Source organism: Nymphaea colorata, chromosome 5 (assembly GCF_008831285.2).
Source record: "Nymphaea colorata isolate Beijing-Zhang1983 chromosome 5, ASM883128v2, whole genome shotgun sequence".
NCBI classification, from domain to species: Eukaryota; Viridiplantae; Streptophyta; class Magnoliopsida; order Nymphaeales; family Nymphaeaceae; genus Nymphaea; species Nymphaea colorata.
Window position 1 is genome coordinate 17,787,146 of NC_045142.1, and position 25,050 is coordinate 17,812,195.

At 36.0% G+C, this 25,050-nt stretch overlaps 2 protein-coding genes across 2 annotated transcripts; one reads left to right on the plus strand and one right to left on the minus strand.

Moving 5' to 3' along the window:
* The first annotated feature begins 13,177 nt into the window (after positions 1-13,177).
* LOC116254265 (uncharacterized) lies at positions 13,178-21,642 on the plus strand. The gene is made up of 11 exons (XM_031629529.2): positions 13,178-13,682; positions 14,011-14,299; positions 14,466-14,938; positions 15,930-16,151; positions 16,255-16,578; positions 17,743-18,102; positions 18,197-18,277; positions 18,480-18,539; positions 18,622-18,993; positions 20,207-20,338; positions 20,990-21,642. Exons 1-11 carry the CDS (start codon positions 13,314-13,316, stop codon positions 21,143-21,145), a joined length of 2,838 nt encoding a protein of 945 aa, XP_031485389.1. The 5' UTR covers positions 13,178-13,313; the 3' UTR covers positions 21,146-21,642.
* A 142-nt stretch (positions 21,643-21,784) lies between these two features.
* On the minus strand, positions 21,785-23,328 carry LOC116254266 (3-ketoacyl-CoA synthase 6-like). Its single transcript, XM_031629530.2, has one exon. The coding sequence runs from the start codon at positions 23,257-23,259 to the stop codon at positions 21,889-21,891; it is 1,371 nt and encodes a 456-aa protein (XP_031485390.1). The 5' UTR covers positions 23,260-23,328; the 3' UTR covers positions 21,785-21,888.
* Positions 23,329-25,050: the final 1,722 nt, after the last annotated feature.

Genomic DNA, 25,050 nt, shown 5'->3' on the forward strand with positions numbered 1-25,050 from the left:
GCAATCAAACGCAGCCTAAGGTTAGCCAGAAGTTCACCAGGACTTCACTAGTATGAGAGGCTTTGAATATTGGGTTCTTAGCCTTCTTCAGCTTGAAGCCAAAAGTTGCTAAAAAATGAATCGGTTTTGGTGAAAATCCAATGCATTAGTCGAATCAAATCAGAAATCAGAATGTTTTCTCAATTGGTGAAAACCTGTTTCTATATTTTTAATGAAAATGAAAAGGACAACGATATTAATTTATTTTAAATTACTTTTTACTTTTATTTTTTACTATATATTTTAAAATATACGCCCATATAACAATTTTTCACACGTATTCATAAACGATTCAACTGAATCTCAAAGGGGGGATCTGATGGCCTTGAAAAAAAAAAAATCAGGTGGGTCTTTCCAAGGAAAGTGTCTCAGAATAAAGAAAGTGGAACTTAAAAACTGAGAAGTGAAAGTGTGGAAAACCCGTATTTGCAATTTGAAATGGTAAAATTAAGGTTTAAAGATTTTTCATTAGTAAGGGAATAAAAATTTCCAAGAATCTAGCTATCGAACACACCTCAAACCAGTCAATTAATTTAAGGAATAAGATTAGATTTCCCATCAATTTTTGCAATAGAAATGCGGAAAAGTAATGCATCTACTACCTCTGCAGCAAGAGAAAGAGAAAGGCGCCATGTTGGAAAAGAGGAGTACGTGCCAGAGTTCAGAGCTAAGTGAGCCATGGCACGTACCCTGCTTCTCCAACGCGATACTTCCTCCCTTCACTCACCTACTGCTCTTCCAGCACCAGTTGCAGATCTACGATCTCCATCGCCATGATCACATGGTTACAGTTGCAGCAAACTCAGCCTTATATAAGAGAGCTAAACAAAGAGAAAAAGATCTAGAGACAGAGACAGATTATGTTAATTATGATATAATTCTTGCATTTTTTTTGTCTTATTTCTTAATTTCACCCTTGTAAGGCTATTAAATAATATCGTCTTTATAAACATTGAAATAAAAGTTTTTTTTTTTTTTAATGCTAAAGTGAATCTTTCATCTCTGATAGTTAACACAACATCTGACAGATTAAATATGAAATTGAAATATAATTTGTATCGGGTCTCAAGAACACTTAACTGTTGATGGTATCTTGGTCATTTCAGCCCCTTGATAGTTGCTAATGTAGATAAGGCTAACTTAATTATCGGATAAGCTCTTCATATAATATACAGACCGTTGAATAAAATACAAAGGCTTTTAACTTGACTATGAAATGTAAATTCTTCGGCTTCATCGACGATGAATCTATGTAAATAAAGAAAGGAGTTTAACTATTAAGTTTTGTAGCATTTTTTCTGTTTGCTACTCTTGGTGAGGATATAAATGAATCCGATACGGCGGATTACAACTGAATTTCGAATTGATATAGCAAGATGTTGTCAGATTCTTAAACAGATTTCGATCTAGTATGCCGTTTCATAACCCGATTACCTTTGATCGGATAAAGATCCATCCTGATTGTATATAAATGCCGGATCTTATGCAACTCTGGTTCGAATTCAGTTGTAAAAAGAGGGTTTATGTCTGAAATTAACTGCAAGGTTCCAGTAGTCGAATTTGGTAAAGATTGGATCTATTGATTTGGATTCAGTTGTAAAAACAGGGTTCAGGTTTGACATTAACTGCAAAATTCCAATAGTCGAATTTGGTAAAGATTGGATCTATCTTGAATTTAAACCATCTATACTGTTGAGAACATAGCTATACTGTTACGATTAGGAACATAGATTCCAATGAATTAAAAACTGTTTTACTTTTTTGGGCAAGCAGAAAGTTAACAACCTACTACCCAGAAAACAAGTCTAAAGCCCTAAGTACACATTTCAATGGGTGTCGTGATCCTACCATTTGTAGTCCTGAGAGACTAACACCTATGGGAATCAAACTGACAGCATGCCGCCTATCTGACCAACTAAAATGCTCTCCATGAGGCAATTATGAATGTAGCTTAGTCTTTAACTTTTTCTTGTCTATAGTTTTTTTTTCAGATAGTGCAACACAAAGTTGAAAGAACAACATAACCCTAAATGGGTGTTTGATAAAATGAACATCATGTTATTTAATAATGTGTTTCTAGTATATATATGTTCTAGTAACACCATGTTCTTCTTATAAAAAACATTGTATAATTATTATTAGAATTTAATTGTTGGTTTTAAAACGATATCTACAATCAAACCATGCTTCCCGAAATAAAACGCAAGTATTTCCTGAATAATGTTCCAAAAACACAATGTTCTTCTTACTAAATGCCCGGTAAGATGCCGGCAAACACCAGAAGTACGGATTCATCCCCTTTAGGAGGCCGATGGATCCGTGTGGGCCTTATTTGATCTTATCTGTTTCCTTTCTCCCACTTCCACAAGATGAATGAATCGTACTTTGCTTTCTATTTTCACTAATAGGACATTGTTGACTGTCTTCTATTTAAATGGATCTTTACTTAAGTTGGATATGGAGTATTTAACACGGCGTTGGAAGTATGGTGGACTTCAGCTTTTGAACATTGATTGGTGCAACACACATGCTATGTTCATATTGGATCTATATTAGATATGATCCCCAACTATTACTCCAACAACGTGCTTTGGTTATTTTAGTATAACTTGGACATATACGGAAGCAGGATCCAAAATCCAAGATTCTCAAATCCATCTTTCCACTTCAGACATTATTAAAGTAGACATCCATCGATATCTTGGGTCCTTAGTAGGTTTAATTTTTGTTATATATATATATATGAGTAATTGGTAGATAAGAGATAAAAACAAGACCTTTTAAATTAACGCTAAAAAATGTTTTCAACAAAATGTGAACTTTCTAATGTTTTTATAAACACTAATTTAATATAACCGTTGCTTTAGTTAAAGTCATTTTTGTAAAAGTAATTGATTTTTATAGTATCAAAATTTTGATGGTATAAGAGCGCTTCATGTTTTTTTGTCCATTAAAAAGGCATTATTTAAGCAAGAAAATGACTAACTTACCATATGTTTCCTTAAGCTAGCAGACATGCCTCATAGAATTATGCACTGCTAAATAACATCATTCCCTGCTTCGTAACCAATACATGCTCAGCTTTGCGTATTAATGAATGCATCTATATATAAATATTCTATTTCACATACAAATACATTCATGTGTCAATGTATACATTTAAACACAACAATATACATGAACTACATGTTGCACTTAAGTCTAAATATTCTCATATTGTTTTCCCATAGGCATAATCTCTTACAGCCAAACGGCCTCATTGCATAATAACACTATCAACATAATCATATATATTCTATCATGCAAGTACTCGGATCTCTACACATGCATCGTTACATATATTCATTTGCATAACTATATATATATATATATACATGAACTACATGTTTTACTGATTGGTGAATATCCCATACCTGAAAAATGTAAGGTCTACTCACTCGATTTGTCTATGGATCTGTATATTTCAACAGCAGTTCACCAATACTCTAGTTTACAATAGTTGCCGCATTGTTTCTCTCTCTACACCTATGTGACAAATGAATGTGTATGTATTTATGATCATCATTTAAAGCTGCATAGATGTCCAAGCATAGGCCAGTTTCTGTTTTTAAATACATACTTGAGAAATTGATAGACATAGGTATATATATATATATATAATACATGAACTACATGTTTTACCGATGAGTGGATATACCATAGTTGAAAAAGTACATGAACTATATGTTTCACTCATTGGTGAATATCTCATACCTGAAAAATGTAAGGTCTACTCACTCGATTTGTCTATGGATCTGTGTATTTCAAAAGCAGTTCACCAATACTCTAGTTTACAACAGTTGCCGCATTGTGCTCCCTCTATACCTATGTGACAAATGTATATGTATCTATTTATGATCATCATTTAAAGCTGCATAGATGTCCAAGCATGGGCCGGTTTCTGTTTTTAAATATATACTTGAGAAATTGATAGACAGAGGTATATATATATATATATATATATATATAAAATACATGAACTACATGTTTTACTGATGGGTGGATATCTCATACTTAAAAAAGTACATGAACTATATGTTTCACTCATGGTTGAATATCCCATACCTGAAAAATGTAAGGTCTACTCACTCGATTCGTCTATGGATCTTTGTATTTCAACAGCAGTTCACCAATACTCTAGTTTACAATAGTTGCTGCATTGTGCTCTCTCTACACCTATGTGACAAATGTATGTGTATGTATTTATGATCATCATTTAAAGCTGCATAGATGTCCAAGCATAGGCCGGTTTCTGTTTTTTAATACATACTTGAGAAATTGATAGGCAGAGGTATATATATATATATATAAAATACATGAACTAAATGTTTTACTGATGGGTGGATATCCCATACTTGAAAAAGTACATGAACTATATGTTTCACTCATGGGTGAATATCCCATACCTTAAAAATGTAAGGTCTACTCATTCGATTTGTCTATGGGTCTGTGTATTTCAACAACAGTTCACCAATACTCTAGTTCACAATAGTTGTTGCATTGTGCTCTCTCTACACCTATGTGACAAATGTATGTGTATGCATTCATGATCATCATTTAAAGCTGCATAGATGTCCAAGTATAGGCCGGTTTCTGTTTTTAAATACATACTTGAGAAATTGATAGACAGAGGCATATATATATATATATATATATATATATATATATATATATATATATATATATATATATATATATATATATATATATATATATAAAATACATGAACTACATATTTTACTGATGGGTGGATATCCCATACTTGAAAAAGTACATGAACTATATGTTTCACTCCTAAGTGAATATCCCATACCTGAAAAATGTAAGGTCTACTCACTCGATTTGTCTATGGATCTGTGTATTTCAACAGCAGTTCACCAATACTCTAGTTTACAATAGTTGCCGCATTGTGCTCTCTCTACACCTATGTGACAAATGTATGTGTATGTATTTATGATCATCATTTAAAGCTGCATAGATGTCCAAGCATAGGCTGGTTTCTGTTTTTAAATACATACTTGAGAAATTGATAGACAGAGGTAGTCCCGCTGACTACGAATGATCTGTTCCTTCTTTTTCCTTGCGTTATACATACATAATTATATATGTCCATATTACAGCATAGTATTTGCACATAACCATATCCATATGCTCATGATTGTCAAACCAAGCTAAGTGGAGCACTTACAGAGATGACTTAAATCTAAATCAACAGCCCACTAGTTTTCTTCTCTAACACTTCATGGCTGAGATGATCGAAAAATAAGTATTTATCTCCAATTTAAACTTCAACCAAGGATGCAGCGAGAAAATGAAAGGTATCTCCTTCTCTCTCTCCAATAGTTTTGCTACATAAGCCTTTTCCACTATGTTAGCGGCAAGTAGAAGGCTAAAATGTTGTCTACTCAAGCTTAATAAGTCCTTTTTGATGTCCTCAAAACTTCCATCTGAATTTGTTGTTTTCTAAAAGAAAAAGAGTGACTCTTTGGCTTCTCCCACCTCCATTTAATATCTCATTGATTCTTTCTAGTAGTCATATCATTTTACTCAACCACCGTTTTAATTTTAATTACAAATAAATAAGTAGATAATATTTATATATTTGCATGCTCATATTTAACTATATTCCTTTGAAATTATAGGACTTTACAGTTAGTATCTAATACAAATCCAACTATTGAAAACTTTATATAGTTGTCATTTGAGCTTGACATCGTTCGTACGTCAACTTTTAGAAAAAAGATCAATCTTGTCTTTTTTTTAATATACCATTGTTCTTAAAGAGACCAACTTTTTGTAAAAAACCCAAGGGTGGTCACAACGTTAACGAAAAGATTTCATACATAACATTGCACATCAAAAAAAACAAACTTGTTTGTTTGATTTCCCATAGTTGATCAACATGCTCATGCAAGAACTACTTGATCTCAGTAATGCATTCATAAAGCTACCTACTAGTACCAGAGTTAAGAAAACATATTCAAAAGCAATAGCGCTGCTTATAGATGGAAAAAAAACTGGTGTGTGTTTTTCAAATTTTCTTCTTTTGAGAGGGGAGATATTTCTAAGAGGCCAAAGCCTCCTCCTGTCCCCTTACTCCCGAGATCCAGGGCTCCTTGAAGACTTAGGTGGGGAGCAATACACTCGTCAACTAAAGTGTCATGCATCTACCATTTATAGTCAAGAGAAATAGTACCCACAAGAATCAAATTGATGTCTAGACTTTCACTAGTCTGACAGTCTGACCAGCTACGCTATGCCCCTCGGTATATTTAATCTTTTTCTTTTAAGTTCATTTCATTCATGATGCCATTCTAGCATTTTCTAGGATAATATATAATGGAAATTTTCTATAGTTTTGGGTTACAAAGGCAGGACAGGAGGTTGTTTAGTTTGTTGAACCTTCAACTTCTCAGGACATTTCTGTTACATAGGTTTGCTATGCTACATCATGTTCATAAATTTAAGGCTAAAACACACCATATATAGTGTTACAGGGCAATTCTAAGACTTTTTAGAATATTAGTCCGATATGAAGCCTATATTGTTTGATGCGGCTGAAAAATAAAATAACATTCATTTTTTTTATTTTTAATTTAAGATCTTATTTCAAATCACTAGCATATATAGGTTGAAATGTAGGGGACTATGTTAGTTGACATGTAATATTTAGAGAAAGTGCATAACTTGACAAGTATGTACTAGTCTCCATTAAGCATATAAAGTGATCACTTCATTTCACAAGTGTTTACAAGAATAAGAATTTTTTCCCCAATTTCTCAAGGTCAGACATGAAATTAACAATTAGAACATACTTTTTTAGTGCTTTGAGTACTTTTTTTTTTTGGTTGGGGGGAGGGGTTTGGGGTTCTAATGTGTTCTTGAAATGAAGTTCATAAAATTTAATCTTTAATATATTTAAATTATTCTCATCTATATTTTCTTCTTGTATCTCCCATCATCCTAGAGACAAGCTGATATTTCATTTCCAATCATGTTTCCAATATCAAATTTTATGGAGTCCTGTTGGCTAATCCGATATACATGGGCCCTTGCAACTGGATGAGATGATGCTTAAATCAGCAAAAAGTGGATTAAATCTTATTATTCATAATGTATTAACTAGTTTTCAACAACATATATAATTATGATCATTTATTTATGTGAAATTTTCAAATAAAAGTTGCCTTAGAGCACATGTTAAAGTTGATGAAATATCATTTTGCTACAAAAAACTTGCAACTTTCCTCTTCAAATATGAAGATGGTGCTTGGATTATACTTGGTCTTGCACATAACTTGGTTTTGGGGAGATAAAAACTTGGTTTGTTTGTTTAGGATGAGAAGAGATTTTATTTTAGGGGGAAACCAAGTTACAGGTTGTATGTCATATTTAATAAATAGAATACTAAACATATGATTGAACCTAAACCTTCCTTGATCAAAATTCAATTAGATTGATGCATCAATTTCTGTATTATCCAAAACTGTACCATTGGCCTCCTATCTTTTATTAAGAATGAATCAATCAAATGATAGTCACCAGACAAAAAATTAAAGAATTACAATAACAAGAGCTACTCCCAAGGAGTAAGCAGAATTTTTGAGACTTTCAAGTAAGTGAAGAAGGCCCACTACCTGATTGAAAGCCAAAAGCTCCCACCTAAGTCTTTGTTCCTCTATAGTGTAGGGTCTGCTTTTGGTGTCTGTAACTACTTGACTCACTCTCAGACTCAGACCTCTAGTTTGGCAGATCCCAACCCACCCTCTAACAGTTTCAGTTTCAACCAAAAAAAGGTTAGGAACCATGATAACTAATCACTTAACAACCCCCTTTATAAGTTCCCTAATATCCTTCGCCATTTTCAATATGGGACTAATTGAGGTGTTACAGTTTACCCCCTTCACTAGGAGGATTACTTGGTAACAACCTAGTGGGTCTTGCTACACTATCAATGTGAGATAGGTCCATCGGAGCCTTCTTAAGGCCCTCCAAGTATTCATGCATCCACCATAGCCGTTTCTTCTCACTAGCACCAATTAAACTTCATTTATAGTAGACATCTATAAACTACCAAAGCAATTGGTCAATAAGGAGAATTTTTGGATGAATGAGATTTTGTTCAATATTGCATAGCTGGATATAGTCTGCCATGTTCAACCAACATATCACAAGCCACTTTCCTCCTGCTACCCAAGTTTATAGATGTCATGCCAATACATAGTTATGCTTCCTCTAAGTTTATTATTTTTCACACATCTAATTTGGAATGTTAAACACTCCACCCCAATATCTAACGACTCGCATGAAAATGTACATAAGCAAACAAATTCTTCCAGTGTAGAACAACAAGGTCTTCCATAAAGCTAACTTTAAATTTGGGCCTCATATCTCTCTACTTTAAAAAGAGATCTTGATTGAGTGGAAGAAAATAAGTATGAACATTTAATGGGAAGTCAAAAGTGATGAGTCAGTCAAATTTGGCATGATTTATAAAATAGAAGTGTTCTAGTCTCTTGTATTTTAGTTGAGGCTTGCAGAGTGAATGAAACTTAGATTTAACAATTAGATAGGCAATTTAGAAATGCAAATAGAGAAATGAATAAGGACAAGAAGATTTAGAGAGTCTTGACTTACAATCAGCTTAGACCTCTCAGTGATATTCTCTATTGGAGGAGTGATAATAGTGCAGTGACAAGAAAATTTAGAGAGTAAAGGATCTTTCATGAAATGGCAAAAGAAAATCTAGCCTTCTTGCTCTCTTCTGCAAGCTTATTGGGTTTCATACGTTTACAGCTATAGTCAATTGGTGGCAAAGTCCAGACCCCAATGCTTGAGAATTATGTTGACCTCAATGTCATCTTTGTCAGGGTGTTATCAAAGATCAAAAGCATTTGTTCTTCACTTGCAAGGTAGCATATTCAGTGTGAAGATTCATTATGTTTTGCTTTGCAATGGGTATATCTCTTACTAGATATTTTTGTGATGATCCTTTGAGATGGAACAAAAAGAATCTCTTTGCAAAGAGTTTAGGGTGCATTTGGATGCACGCCTGAAATGGCGATCATTTTCATTCAAAATGCCATTTTATGTGTGTTTGGGTGCACTAGAAATAGTGTTTTCAAAAAACCCTATTTTATATGGTTGAGTGAAAAAACCTAGACCCCTCCAGGTTTTTCACTCGAAAACCAGTTTTCAGGATAACCACTTTGGTTTTGTTATTTGCTTATTATTAAGAAAATGATTTTTTTTATTTATTGACACCTTAAATTCTTGTAGCAAACATTTCTCAACTTAGTTGTCAATAAGCAAACAAGTAACTCCTAAGGCTTGACTTCTATATATTATTGCCATTAATAAAACTTGATTTTGTTATTATAGTCTGACATGCACAAATTGGGTGCTAATGGAACCCCTAAAACTTGATCTCAATGAGCTAAATTTTATCTCATGTATGGGAGAAAGAGAGAGAGATGGATTATTCTCAGGACATTTCATATTTATGAAAAATTTGGTTTTTTTGTTTAGAGATATGTCCTGGTTCAACTTAAAGTTTTTCAAAGCACTCTAATACCCATTTTCGTTATCCAAACAAAAACCATGTTTTAGAAAGTGAAAACCTGATTTTTATTATGTTACCCAAACACTAAAACCAGGTTTTGACAAAAACCATTTTTTCAAGGGGTTCACCAAACACTTCCTTAACTTTGCTGGAGGTCATGCTTTAACCTGGTGATATGGACATGATTCTTTAGGAACCATGCTTATCATGACTGTAGTGAATTTGTGTTGAGAACAAAGAAAAAAAGGTGTTTGGTCTGAGCGCAGGTGTGGACTTCTACAGGCACTTGCCCCTATGCACCCACAGAAATTGTCCTACTTATATATTGTTACCTCCACAAATTTTACTTATTTGTGTATGTATGCCATTTAAATTTTAAATTTCTAAGCGGCAACACTTGTCAGTAAATAAAGTTTTTCATTATGCCTTCTTCTACTCTAACTATCAATGTATGTTTGAATTTGGTTTTTATATACCTTAAGATGATAACAAAGTAAATGCATCAAGTTTTATTTTGCTAAGTGCTTTTCGACCAGTTGTTCTTATAAGTAGCATATGAGTATAGATACAATTTTATTGAGGTATAAAAAAGAAGTTTTAGACCTTTTGAGGAGAAACATTAAACTCTTTAAAAAAGACACATGAGGTGAATATAATTTAGATGGACCCTACTTTCATTGTACACTATAGTATTTATAAAAAATAGTGCCTTTACAATAACATGGTTTTTCAAAACAATGCAAGAGGAAGTTATCAAATATAATAAAATTAATAATAGCTTATTATTATTCCATATCCTCTTGGAATAGAAACGTGCATTAGTTATAGATACACAATAACTTATTCCTTGATTATTTACAATTGTATAAAAGTTCGTCTTGCATATGCATATGTTCTGAATCAGTTGAGAAGCATGACAGTTAGACAGTTCAACGTCACTTTACTAGTTAATCAAAATAATTTGAGGGTTATAGATTTTATCAACCTAAATAAAGAGCTATTAGAAATCAGTAATGTTAATTTTGTTTAATGATTAGTATCGACTTGAAATATTGTCAACCAGTGGCTATAGTTAAAAGAGTTAGGTCATAAGAAGCACAAGCATCAACTTCAAATCCCACTATTGGAAATAGTGAACCTTGAGACTTTCTAATGTCAAGACATCCTATGTTATCTTGTCAATGACTATTACATTTATTTAGTTAAAGGAGATGATGAATCAATGTTTATGTTATAGATTTTGTCACCTAAATAAAGAGCAATTAGAAACCAACAATGTTAAATTTTGTAAATGACTTATCAAATGTAATTCATGTTATGATCCACTTGAAATGATGTCAAACCCAGCAACTATAGTTAAAAGCAATTAGGTCATAAGAAGAATCAACTTCAAATCCCACTATTAAAAGCAGTGAACCTTGTGATTGTTCAATGTTAAGACATCCTATGCTATCTTGTCAATGGCTATTACATTTGTTTACATAATAGAGATGATGAATCAATGTCTATGTTATATATTTTATCACCTAAATAAAGAGCTATTAGAATCATTAGTGTTAATTTTTTAAATGACTGATAAAATGTAATTCATGTTCTTATCTAGTTGAAATTCTGTCAAGCACAACGGCTACAGCTAAAAGCAGTTAGGCCATATTTCAAATCCCACTATTCAACATAGTGAACCCATGTGATGATTCAATGTTAAGACATCCCAAGTTATCTTGTCAATGACTATTTAAATTTATTTACTTAAAGAAGATGATGAATTAATGTTTATGTTATAGATTTTATCAGCTAAACAAAGAGCTATTAGAACCAGTAGTGTTAAATTTTTTAATAACTTACCAAATGTAATTCATGCTATGATCCACTTGAAATATTGTCAAGCACAATTAGGGCTGGGCATCGGGCCGGGTTCCCGACAGGTACGCGGTACCTCGCTGGATTGGGCCTGGGTTTGGACCCAAAAAATCTGGCTCGGGCCAGTTTGGGATGGCCCGATATCTTTTTAATATTATTTTTATTTGAATAATAATAATAATATATTATTAAAATATATTTTATATTAAACTTTTTATTATATAGTAAAAAAATATTTGGTTATTTAACAGCCCAGGCTTGGGTTTCAGGTTATCGAGCTGGCGCCAGGCTCGGGTTTCAAGCTGCGGGCTGGCCCGAACCCGACTCTCATCGGGCCGTGCCAATGCCCAAGCTTAAGCACAATGGCTACAGTTAAAAGCAGTTAGGCCATAAGAAGCATCAACTTCAAATCCCACTATTGAAAGTAGTGAACCTTGTGATGATGGTTCAGTATTAAGACATCCTATGATATCTTGTCAACAACGACTGTTACATTTATTTACTTGAAAAGGAGACGATGAATCAATGTTTATGTGGAAATAATTGGATGATGCACTAAATTATTTGAATGTAATGAGCTCTCGAAAACCGATGGAGTGACATTAACATCTAAGAATTGATAGATTTATCTAAAAGATACATAAACAGGACAATTGAATGATATAACAATGGTTAAGTGCATTTTGAAATGAAAAGACACAAGCGACGTATCTTATGATTTGTCAAAATTTAGATCATAAGAGAAGAATTAGCCTAAAGATAATATTTGAACCCTAAAAAATGTACCTTGGCTTAATTCTCAAAAAGTATGAAATGGAAATTACACAACATGAGTTAACTCTGTTGTCATGTAGTTTACTAAAGGCTGTTTTGCAACCTTTTCACTCTTGGGATCTTAGAGTTCCTCTATGCCTTCTAACCCTTAAGCATGTTTCCTTTCCAAATCTTTTTATTATTGGCCCATTAAACACATTTCAAGGCAATTTTAAATGGGGACATTGGCAAGCCTTAAAAGGAATTTTAAGGGTGTTTGATTGCCTTGACTTTGATCGAAGATCTTTAGGATTTGATATCCATGGATATAGAAATAGATACTCCTTTATATAAGCTACCTTCTTGATGCAAGAACTTAAAAGGATTTCAAATGTGGATCTTATTAGTGTTTGTTAGTTTCATATCTCAAATCGAAAACTGCATTAAAAGGTGTATATTGTAAAGTCCGCAGTTTAAACAATAGAGGATCTTAAAATCTACAGTACTTGTAAAAAATCATGGATTTAAGGTCAGATGAGCAGATCTAACCTCAAATTGCCAGTTCGAGATTATTATCGATTTTCGATCCGCGATTAAACAAGCACACCTTTCTGTTTGATAAAAAAAATGGATCGATGGAGCCTTTTCTACGTTTGTCACATTAGACCCATGGGTCTAAAATCAAATTAAGAGAACAAATAATAGTATTATTAAACAAATAAACTAAAAATTATAAGCTCTTTTTGAAGCTAACTTTGCTGATAACAATCTGTTTTTGGTGACATTTATTTTTTGAGGTGCCGTCTTATAAATGAGCAAGAAAGAAGGATCGGAAGAGAAGACGATGCCGGGCCATAACGATCGGGTCGGGTTACGTACCCGGACCACTAACAGCCCTACCATTAACAGGACTCTCTTCCGCTGTTCCTTCCTTCCCTTCCTCTTCCTCTTGTGACGTTGAAATCTTCCGGGAAGAGAAACCTCGCGCCAGTCGCGGAGCCGTCGCCGGACGTGGGCAGTCGTGCCTTTCGGAATCTCAGGCAAAGAAGGGAAAGGAAAGATGAAGATGAAGAAAACGAGGGTGAAGACTGGGAAGAGGAAGTTCGGAGAGAGTGAATCGGACCCCCGACATGCGGCGGCACAGTTGAAAGGGAGGAAGAAACAAAGGGGCAGCGGAAAGGGACGGCAAAGCGGGCGCGGTGCCGGCACTGGACCTCGGCTCCCTCTGGGAATCAAGAGAGAGCTCGCCAGCCTCGCTCGAGACAGTGGGGGCGATGCTTCGGACTCGGGAAACGAGTCGACGGACAATCCGCACCCGGGAGACTCTGTCTATGAGTATGACGAGCCGTTGCCGCAGGAAGAGACGAAGAAGAACCGGAGATTTGATCCTGTGGAAAATTTCGAGTTCGAGCTGCCGGAAGATTTTCAGGTAAGTTAGGTATCTGTTATATACTAAGGTCAGGCTGTCTGTTACATGGGTAGCTCTAGGGTTATAAGCTTCTCTCGATTATTTTTTGCTATGTCGATGTCTATATTGGGTGCCGAAGCTAGTGGAGCTGTGGACTTGATTTACTTTCAGAGCTATATGTTGATTTTGAGCATGTACTTGCCTTTTTATCCTGTTTTAAGAATTGTTCGTGGTTTCAAGTTCTTCTTTCTGATTTTTCCTATTGGAATTGGTGATTCTTGCCGTTTGCTCCGAAATTATTCAGACTATTTTTCTGATGGGAGGAAATATTTCACCTGGTGATACATAGGACGAAGAAATTGACGAGGAACTGGCTTCTGTTGGTGGTTCCGGTGAAGATGATGATGGTGATTTTGGTTTTTTTGGTGAAGATCTGAGGCGTTCTTCTACATTTGGAAAGAGGCGTTCAGAGGAAAATGACGATGTGCGTGGTGAGGATGAATGTGAATATGATGGAGAAGATGAGGAGCAAGCAGGTGAAGCAGAAGAAGCAAATTATGACGACGGCGATCATGATCCAGAAAGACATTCGAGGCTGCTCCAAGAGATTACAGGGTTGCCAAGGGATGCCTTTGAGCGTAATGACTGACTCTTTGATGCCTTTTTTTTCTTTTACAAATGTAAAAAATCTATTGTTTTCCGTTTACATCTCTCTTGGTTTTTACGATAGAAATAAATCAATAATTGTAGTTTCTACTAGAGTAAAGAGTGAGACCCAACTAATCGTTCTGAACTATTTTGCAGGGAATTTAGAGAAGGCCTTATCTTCAAAGATAAATCTAGAGCCGGAGGAACCTTCGGGTCTTAATGAGGCAAAAAGTGGTGGCACCATTAGCGTTCAAGACCTCTTGGACCCTCTTTACGGAAAACCTGGATATAGTAGTCTCAGAAAGAGAATGCATCACTTAGAACGAAAATCAGAGCCTGTGCGAGCCCCACTTCCGAAGGTGATCCAGGAAAGATTGGATAGGACATCGGCATACAAGCTGTCTAAAGATGACATTACCAAGTGGGAGCCATTGGTTAAGAAAAATAGGGAAGCACCTACTATATACTTTGGTGAAGAAGTTCAAGCTCGAATTCCTACTGTAGGAGAAATTGCTTCTGAGTTCAAGCCAAGAACAAGTTTGGAGCAAAAGATTTCCTCCATACTGGGTAATGCCAAGGTTGTTGAAGCTCATATGAAAGACGGTGCGGCACTTCTTGAGCTTAACAAGGTACTTTTATCTCGATAGTGCCTAAAGTCCCCATCTTATTGTCTCTCCTTTCAGAAGTCTTGAATACGCTTCTCACTGCCTTCTGTGACACACAAAAATTATCTCTAAGTAAATAGTTTCTCATTTTAAGTATGGACTTTGTGTGGTATATCCCACTTTACCTATTGGACAATGTTCTCAAACTATTGTTGTCAATTTGAGGAGGTATATACTTAATGAAAGCTGCCTATAGTGAGATACTTGGCTAGTTGGCTTCCCTAACACAGTTGCCACTTGCCACCATCTTTTGATGTTCAGTTTGTACTGTAGCTTGCTCCTACTAATCCTTATAATTTTTTCTGTGTCTTGGGAGAAACAGAAGAAAAATGTAAGGAGAGAAGATTAGAAGTATTTATCAATTGGTGTAATGTCTGCTAAGTTAGGTTTAGAAATAGTCAAATAAGAAGGATGCTTTGCAACCAGGGTTTCAGAACCACAATACAGAACCATTGATATTTTGGGTTCTCTTTTTAATTTGGTTCAGAAATACCACTAACATAAAATTATTTTTTTCACATTGTATATATATATATATATATAGTTTGTAGAATCTAACCTGAAGAAGCTAGAATAATTTTGGTTCTGACATCTAAAGCTGATGTTTTTGTTTTGTCAATTCTTTGACAGGGAACTTCTTTCAAATTTTGAAATGTGGTAGCTTGGTAGTTTGTAGAATCTAACCTGAACAAGCTAGAATAATTTTGGTTCTGACATCTAAAGCTGATGTTTTTGTTTTGTCAATTCTTTGACAGGGAACTTCTTTCAAATTTTGAAATGTTGTAGCTTGGTATGCTATCATTTTAGCTGATAATCACTCTATGCAGGAACCCTATCATGGCTTGTCTAAATCCATGATTATGTGCTCTCTTTTCTTCTGGGTCGTCGGAGTAAAAAACTTTTATGTTTCTAATGGATGTTGTTTATTTTCGTGTCTGAGCTGTTGATTTTGCAGATTTCTGTTGAAAGTGTAAGAGAGCGTCAGGGTCGTCTTGCAAAGATGCGGAGCCTCCTTTTTCGACATGAAATGAAAGCAAAACACATAAAAAAGATCAAATCTAAAACATATCATCGTATCCTTAAAAAGAATAAGTTGAAGTCTAAATCCGTTGATGTTGAAGCAGATCCTGAAGCTGCTAAAGAACATGCTATGAAGCAGGAATTTAAGCGTGCCGAGGTGATTGGATTTATGCTGCTTCCTATAAATGTTTATTTGATGCTGGGAGACCGCTGTTGGCCTTTTCCTGAACCGTCGACTTGCTTTGAACTTTTTAATGTAGGAAAGGATGACACTAAAACATAAAAACAGTTCTAAATGGGCAAGACGCATCCTAAAGCGTGGATTGAATGCTCAAGATGAAGGAACTCGAACTGCCATTTCTGAACAACTTAATCAACATGCCCTTCTAACAAGAAAGATGAATTCTATGAAGGACAACAGTAGTAGTGATAGCAGTACCGATGAGGAAGATGAGGAAGAAGCATCTGCCTCGGATGACGAGCAGGCATCCAAGTTGCTGAAAAATGCGAAAGATAAAACCATTAAGATAATTGAAGAAGAACAGGAGATTCCCAAGTCAGGATTGCTTTCCCTGCCATTTATGGTAATTTTTCTTTGCTTTAATTGCATTCTTCTCTCCTCTAAGATGGATTGTCCTGTTTATTCTATCCCAGCATGTTCTCACATTACTTTTTACATAAGTATTCCTCATTGTTTACTTCAGAGTGATGTTCTTCCATATGTTCCTGATGTGTTCATCACTTCATTGTATTGCACCATCCAAATGTGTGCTAAATCCTTGGGCTTGGAGTGTAAGGAAAATTGTTTTGGCACCGTATTTTTTTTTTTTTAAGTTTCCTTTCTTTTTCTTCAAGCTGAATTTGGAATTTATTTATCTTATTGGCAGCTAAGTTGTCAAAACGGGAAGTAGGATAGAGGTTAGTCGAGACCCTAAAGACACTAGTTGGGACTAGTCAGTCCTTGTATACACCAACACCAACATGCATCCACGTATGCACCAAAGAATTAATGTACATATATATCTATAGGTTAGGGGTTAGTCAGCTGACCAGCGACTAACAACTAAGCTGACTAGTCTAGTCTGGTTTTTCACTAGAAAGGTAGGGAGATATTCAGATGACAGGGGATGGATTTATGTTAGGTGAAGAGGGGTGCTGGTTGTTCATCTTATCTCATTTTTCCCTTCTTTGTTTGATTTTAGATTATAAAACTTATTTTTATTTTTATTTTTCCAAATGCTAACCAGTTTCCTTGAAGCAAAATTATAAAGTTTCCATTCAAGCCTTTTTTTGTTAATTAGTTGCTTTATTGGTGAATGTATTACTTGAATTGTTTTGGTTAGTTCAATATTTTCCCCCTATTAAATGTCTCTTTTGATGGACTGACAGATGCTTACATCCATTCTAAGTGTCCTTACACACCATTATTTCTGTGTTGAGACCTTTATCCTTCAAAATTTTGATGTTTGTAATGCAACTTATGTTGTCCTTATGTAATTAAAACCACTTTTTTCTGTTTGGCCACAAATGCGAGTCTCATATGTTGTGTTTTAGAAGTTAGAACATGGGTAAACCTTGCTATTGCCAGTCATTGGTTCAATTCTTCCTGAGAGTGTTAATCCCTATGCAATCCGATGCAGCCCTAAAGCCTGGGGCAAGGGGAAGAAGCCTTGGCTTCTCATTTCCTATTGGAAACTTGTTATAATTGTTCCTTGTGTTTAAAAGTTGCATAAAAACACAATGACCAGGTCCGTGGAATGGAGAAGAAAAAAGAAGCTGCTTATGAAGAGGCTCGCTCTGCTCTTGATGAGTATGACTCATCTTTGAACCCTACGAATGGTTCAAATGGTACTAACCCTAAGAAAAAAGGTGCCTCAAGTGGTAGAATGGTCTTCGGTGACACAAAAAAGCAATCATCGACATCCATGTCAATGGTTAAACAGCGAGAGTTTAGTCAAGAGTTGAATAGTGAAGATGATGAAGGTAATTTTGGAAACATGGGAAATGACAATGCTTGTCCAGATAGAACTAAAGCTCCTGGGAATGTGGATGTTGATCCTACATCACTTTTGGAAGATTTGGGTATTCAGCATGATCCAGTGTTGAAGGTAGATAATCATGCTTGCTGGTCAGCTTTTCCAGTGTTGGATCCAATCCATAATTGTTTACAACATTCCCTTTTTGTCAAAATTTATCCTACAGAGTGCTGATGATTTGAAGAGAGGGTCAGGTCCAAGGACGACTTTTGAGGTTTCAATTTGTGCCCCAGAATCTCTGGTCCAGGTAATTTTAGTTTTGAGTGTCCTAATATTAAGCTTCTTTTTTTCTTTTTTTGTTGGGGGAATTTCTTCTTTTTTTTTTTTTTTGGGGGGGGGGGGCGGCGCTGTTGGGGTGGGGAACACTTTCAACCATAATTTGCTGCTTAATTCTTTATTATAATATTTGAATTAAGTGCCTTTTTCTGAGGAATGATAATATGACGCAGGGATGTAAAGATGTAAACGTACCTGAGATGGAGGATCAGAATCATCATCAAAATCGGGAGGTCTACATTTTCAGAGTTTTCAGAATTATCAACCAGATTTTATCTGTTTATTGATTTTTTTTTTTTTTTGGTCTATGTGAAGGAAGTGAAGCAACTTGCTTGCTCTGACAGTGCTGATGAGTCAGAGGAAGACAATCAATCTGTTGAATCCATGTCAGATTATGAGCTTCCATCAATGCCAGAGCTCATAAAGCGTGCTTTTGCCAGTGATGATGTGGAGGAGGAGTTTGAGAAGGAGAAACTGGAAGCTCTGAATGAGGAAGTTCCCATGCCAGAGAAACCAATGTCTCTTCCTGGATGGGGACAGTGGACTGACGTCCAGGAGAAAAAAGGCTTGCCTTCATGGATCTTGGAAGAGCATGAAATTGCAAAGAGAAATAGGGAAAATGCACTTAAATTGCGAAAAGATGCAGAACTTAAGCATGTAATTATATCTGAGAGGACCAACAAGAAGGTGAGCTATGTTCTTCTTATTCTTCAAATGTCTAATATCATCAATTTAAAAATTTAATGCCAATTGCTTTACTTTGTTAAAAACTTTTTGATGGTGATGCACTTCCTGAATTAATTGTTAATTATGAATTTATGTGGCTTCTTACTCTTTTGAACTTCTGAATATTATGAAGTTTGGTCGAGAACTGTCTGCTTCAGTGATGGTGCATCTTTTGCTGAATTCTTTATTTATTTTTGTTCCTCATGAGAAACACTTGTATGCATAGTCAAGTTCCATGATTGCTTTCACAGACAAGTTCTCTTATTGCTGTGGATATGGTTGATGATATATTTCTACGTACTTTTTTTAGGATGAAGTGATGTATTTTTCTATTTGTTAGGAAGGAATTGTAATTTACTTGATTGTTTTGGTCTGTTAACACTGTGCAACTGGCATTGGACGAAGAAATAAGAAGAAAACTATAATACACCTGCAAGCTCCTTGTAATTATTTCAGCTTTTGTCTTTCTCTGATTGTTTAGATATTGCTGTCTCCTTGTCTCACCCTGTTAAGTATGTAGTTTGCATCTATATGTGAGTGATATATACTCTATTATGATGGTTTCTCTTGCCATTTTTTCTTTTTGGTCTCATAACATAAAATATATTTTATCGATCTTTGTTGGAACGATCTATGCTTCATGTTGTTTTCTGTCCCAGGCTTCCAGCAAAAGTATACTCTTGTTTGAGTGAGCTCTTTTTCTTTTCTCCTCTGCCTACTGCCTTTACTTCATCACTTTTAGTCCCTTGGCTTTTAATATGTTTAACCTGACATTAGTTTAAATGTATGTCTACTCTTGTTGAGGCCTTTACTGTCTAAGTTAGGCAAATCTTATATTGCCTTGAATTTTTACATATTTGCCACCTATATGTGTTCTATTGCTGATGGTTTTCCGTTACTCCATATCAAGGTTAAGGTTCTTTGAATTGCATTGGCTTTTGTTAGAAAGTTATCTGTGGATGCTTGTCTATACCTTGCATTTCTACTGCAGATTCTTCCTGAGAGCTTCTCTATGGCTCCCGATTAGTAAGTTTGTTGGAAATTGTGCCTGTGATTGGTTCATAATAAAGAGTGAGATCTGTAATGGAGCATTCTATGTTGCATTTGCTTGAATGAATTTCCTTACATTCTGCTGTTTTTGTTTTGATGGAATAACTGACTTGTGTTTAAGCAGGCTGAGAAATTCTACACACCAACATTACCATTCCCACACAAATACGAGGAAGTTTTCAAACAGAGTATGAGAGTGCCTCTTGGACCTGATTTCAACCCAGCAAAGTCATTTCGAGAACTGAACCGGCCCCCGGTTAGTGAATACATTATTATGCAACTAATGGTTCTCGTACTAAAAGTTCACTTAGCAATCCATTGTGCTGGGAGTTCTGGCGGCTGTCCTAAAGATAAACTTGTCTGCTTGGAAGCTGGAGTTCCGTGTTTATTCATTGGGAAATATTCTAACTATCATTTCCTGATTTTTTTTATTTTTTTTTATTTTTATTTTTTTTTGCAAATTGCAAATCTTAGATGCTAGGCAGCAAATCCTCTTTTAGAAGAGTGCCCACCTGCATAATTTACTCTTTTGGATTTCTTCGAAGCAGCCATCTCAATAGTAGTTTGACCAAACTTCTGCACAAATCTTTGCTTCATATACATCTCCAATCTCCCAAGTTTGGACTAGAAGCTTAAATTTGGAAACATGTACCTTTGATAGCTTATGTTTAAACAAAACTTTCTTGCACGTGACATGTATAAAGTGCTTATATGGCTATTGTACGTTAGCGTTACTCTGTTTAAAACCTGGTCTCCTCTGTTTTAGAATGTATCATTTTTAGAAGGCACAGTTGTTATTCTAAAGAACTAGAAGTGATTTTTCTTCTCAAGTAGTGTTAGATATGAGTTGAAATCGCTGCTTTTAAAGTTCACTAATTTTAATCTGTGCAACTGTTGATCTTGTCAGGTAATCAAGACCCCTGGTGTTCCCATAAACCCAATCACGTTCAAAGAGGTGAACCCTCTTGATAGTAAATTAGAATCCAATACTGGTAATGAGAATCGCAAGTCATTTAAGATGAAAGGTGCCAAGAAGAAAAACAGTATGAAGAAAAGCAAGTGACCAGTATAGCAGTATTATGAATGTGGATTTGGGCGGACACCGTCATTTGATCTCCAATTTGGTGGTTCCTGGTGCTTTGGTTGGTGAAGATATTCCTTGCGTTTGCCATCCACATGGAATTTATTTCGAGCATCATGGTATTGATTTTTTTTCATCTAATTTCTCAAGGTGAAAGAAATCAACAGGGAGAACTAATTATTGATCTATAGAGATTCGAGGAATCAGCCATTTTCCAACGGCAACGGGAAGTAAAAGTTAAGGACAATATCAAAGTTTTGGACGCAAATTGTTTGAGTTATCCAGGTGGGCGTGCAAGTGCTGGTTGTATTTTAAGAATGTAGCATGAAGTGTGATGCCTGGATAACATCGCATAGAGACGTTTACATATATATTCACGTCTTCTAACATCTGTAATGAGTTATTTTGTCATGAGGAACACTGAATATTCTTATTAGAGACACAGAAATAAGAGTTATAAGTCTCTTTGACATTGCTTATTTTTTATTTGTCTTCTGTTAACTATGGATGAACTAGAGATACATATTTGCTGTAGGGAACCAATCTGGTTGGATATGCCATTTCCTGGAAGCTTTGGTGTACACTAGTCTGCACATGATAAAATATAATAATAATCAAATCCTTGCCATTGGGTTTATTTCTTCTTTTATAGCTAGTGGATTGTTCTAGTTGGAGGTAGTGTATGCCAGCGTGTTATGAGCGTGGATGGGTAACGGGAGGACCAATCAATAATCAAACTTAGTTGGTATCTGTACTGGGTATCTGTGAATTTCATCAGACCATGCATTGTTTTCTTCCTTTGCGATTTCTGATATACACTTCCAGACGGCACTACTGCATTTGAATCCACTTCCGAAAGCAATCTGCCAGATTTTGTCTCCTTTCTTCATTCTCCCCATTGCTTCAATATAAGAAAGTTCATACCAGATGGAAGATGAAGATGTATTTCCAAACCTGTATAATGTCATCCTTGAAGGCTCTGCATGTTCATTTTCCATTCTCAAGTTCTTTACCACCGAATCAATTACAGCCCTTCCGCCTGCATGAATACAAAAGTGCTCAAAAGCCTTCTTGAAATCAGGAACATACAGAGGATTTGGCGCCTTAACTAGTTTTTGCCTAATCATGGACAAGCCATACTGGAATTGCTCTGAAAACGGTAAAACAAGAGGACCAACACGAGAAATGTTGGATTTTAGCGCTTCACCGGCTACATTTAGCACATCCCTTGATAGAGAAACTCCAACGTGGCCTTCTGAGTCGGGTTTTTGGTAAACACAATTGTAGGATTTGTCTTTCCAACCGCTGTGTGTACGAACTAGGTACTGAAGATCATATTTGGCTTTCCTTTTATCGTATTCCCTGTTGCTCAGCAGTATAGCAGCAGCACCCAGTCTGAATAAGCAGTTGCTTAACAGCATGGACTTGTCTTTCCCTGGATACGCATGTGGAGTTAATGCTTCCATGCTAACAACAAGAGCAAGAGAGTTTTTGTGGACTTTGAGTAGATCTCTTGCCAAAGCTAATGATAAAATTCCTGCACTGCAGCCCATCCCAGAAAGGTTGAAACTCATAATATCACTCTTCATACCGAACCAGTTGATGATCATGGCAGCAATCGATGGAGTAGGACTAAACAGGCTGCAGTTCGAGATGAGAATGTCAATGGACTCTGGTTTAATGCCATGCTTATCTAAGAGGTCTTTTACTATGGTGCATAAGGCAGTCTGCACTTCTTCTCTTGAACTAGCCAGAGAGCTGTCACGGGGCCAACTGTGAACTGAACTTGGAATGCAACTCTCACTCCCAATACCAGACCGTTGGATAGTCTTCAACTGGAAAGAGATGCTCTCTTGATCAAATTCCTTGGCACAAATTGCACATTCATGCAATGTAGAAAGTGGGGTTCTGCAGTGATCAGGGGGTCGGTAGCAAGTGAAATCTACTAGGTAGACATGTTTCCTCTTGGTACAAAAATATATGACTGCTAGAACTATTACAGTTGCAGCGAAGTAGTGGACGTTTTGGATATCAGACTGTCTCTGTTGCCTGAGATTTGCTCCCTTGAGCAGTAGGAAACTAAATGCAATGCCCATTTCTCACCTGCTAGGAAGGGCACCCTTTTGCTTTGAATGAGGAGGCTTTTGCTCTCCAGTTTCAAGTGGGCGCAGGCCGTTTCAATGTCTTGTTCATTGATTCTTCATACTTCTTATAAGATTGATACTGGAGGTTTTAGCGCTTTCTGCGTGACAGTTTAGCGGTTTTCGATGTCATACCGAGTGACTTCCAATTTCAGTTTCACATTACAGAAATTTCAATTGGAAGGTAAACCTCCTGACCTGAGTTTCATGCGTATAGCCTGATGTTTCTGAATTTTCTGATACAGGCAACACTTTTGCTGACATCTGCCAAACAAGTGTTCCTGAACTCTACTATGAGATAGATTAGAATATCTACTTTCGTGAAAAAGGGTGTACTATTGATATTACATTCAATTTGACTGGTTCCGACCGTAGAAGTATTAATGGCAAGGATAACTTCCATTGGATGTTAACAAAAAAGGTGGTTTTTTTCCTAGAATTCGAGAAATCTAAGTGAACTTCAAGAATAAGGCAAAACTTTTCCCCCTTGGATGGAAACTTCTGTTAATAGTCTGCTATTGCAAGAAAGAAGATAGTTACAGCAACTAAAGAAGATAACATCAGACTATTGTCTTACGTGGCTTCTTTAGAGACAGGCTACATGAGTTCTCCAATTTTGGTTCCTTCATGCCATGAATTTCAAAATTTTGGCAAATATCTGAGGTGGAAACGTTGGACAGGCTGCAATTCCGCCTCAATTCATGGCAGCACGTTGCGAATGTATAGGTTCATGCAAACTTTGTTGCATGATAAATGATATGCTTCTCTCATCCTGGTGATAATGAGACTTAAACCAACTACTGGAGTCGAGCACCCAAGTGGGTATTGTCACATGAAAGTAGATCCAGTCGTCCGCTAAATCTATGCTAAAGGGGTCTGAGACGCCCACAATCAGTTGGTCTCATTTAATCATCTTAATTGGTATCTGCTAAAAGTACATTGTTAATGAGCACCCAAGTGGGTATTGTGACATCTTAAATGGTTACAGTCTGTAACAGAACATGGTTGGTAGAGATTTTAGATTTCCAAGATTATATGATTAAGGCCCCAGGACGAACAGTAGGGATGCTTCCATGGTGGAAAAGGGACGGTACTCAGGGCATTCTAATGCAGCCGATAATAGAAGAGAGCACGCTGAACATGCATCCACCAAGTTGGAGTTTCTAACATGTCCAGAAAAACTCGGTGATTTGCCTCAGCAGGTGATGAAGCTAATCCAACAAAAAATTAACCTTCACCTGAACTCTGAATTCCATGGCATCAAAGTAATCAGAGAGAAATCAAATCTTGACTCCAGTCGCCGAATAGAAGTGCATGAGAAAGTAAATGGAGTTCTTAACAGGACATTTTCTCAGGATAGCGGCAGCAAAATGGGTATCATGGGAAAACTCATTACAACTCACATTAAGCTATCAAATACGGATCATAGGTTATGTTTTTCTTCCTCTTAAATGTCAGCACAGATTGTCATTGATAAGGAATCACGGGAACTTTACGAAATTTTCAGGAAGCATAGAGATCATAGAGCAGATAACAAGCAAGTTCGTGAATTCAAGATCTAAGCGATGAGAAGGTAGAACACAGAGTGCATCCGCTAAGTTGGGCAAGCTAAAAAATGGAAAGCATCTCGTGGCTTTTTTGATCCGAGCTGCAAGGTCGGCAATACTTTCAGTTCACTGGACCAATTAAAACACGTATTTTCTTGTCCTTTAAAGAGATTCGCAGAATCAGCTGAATCGAACTCGA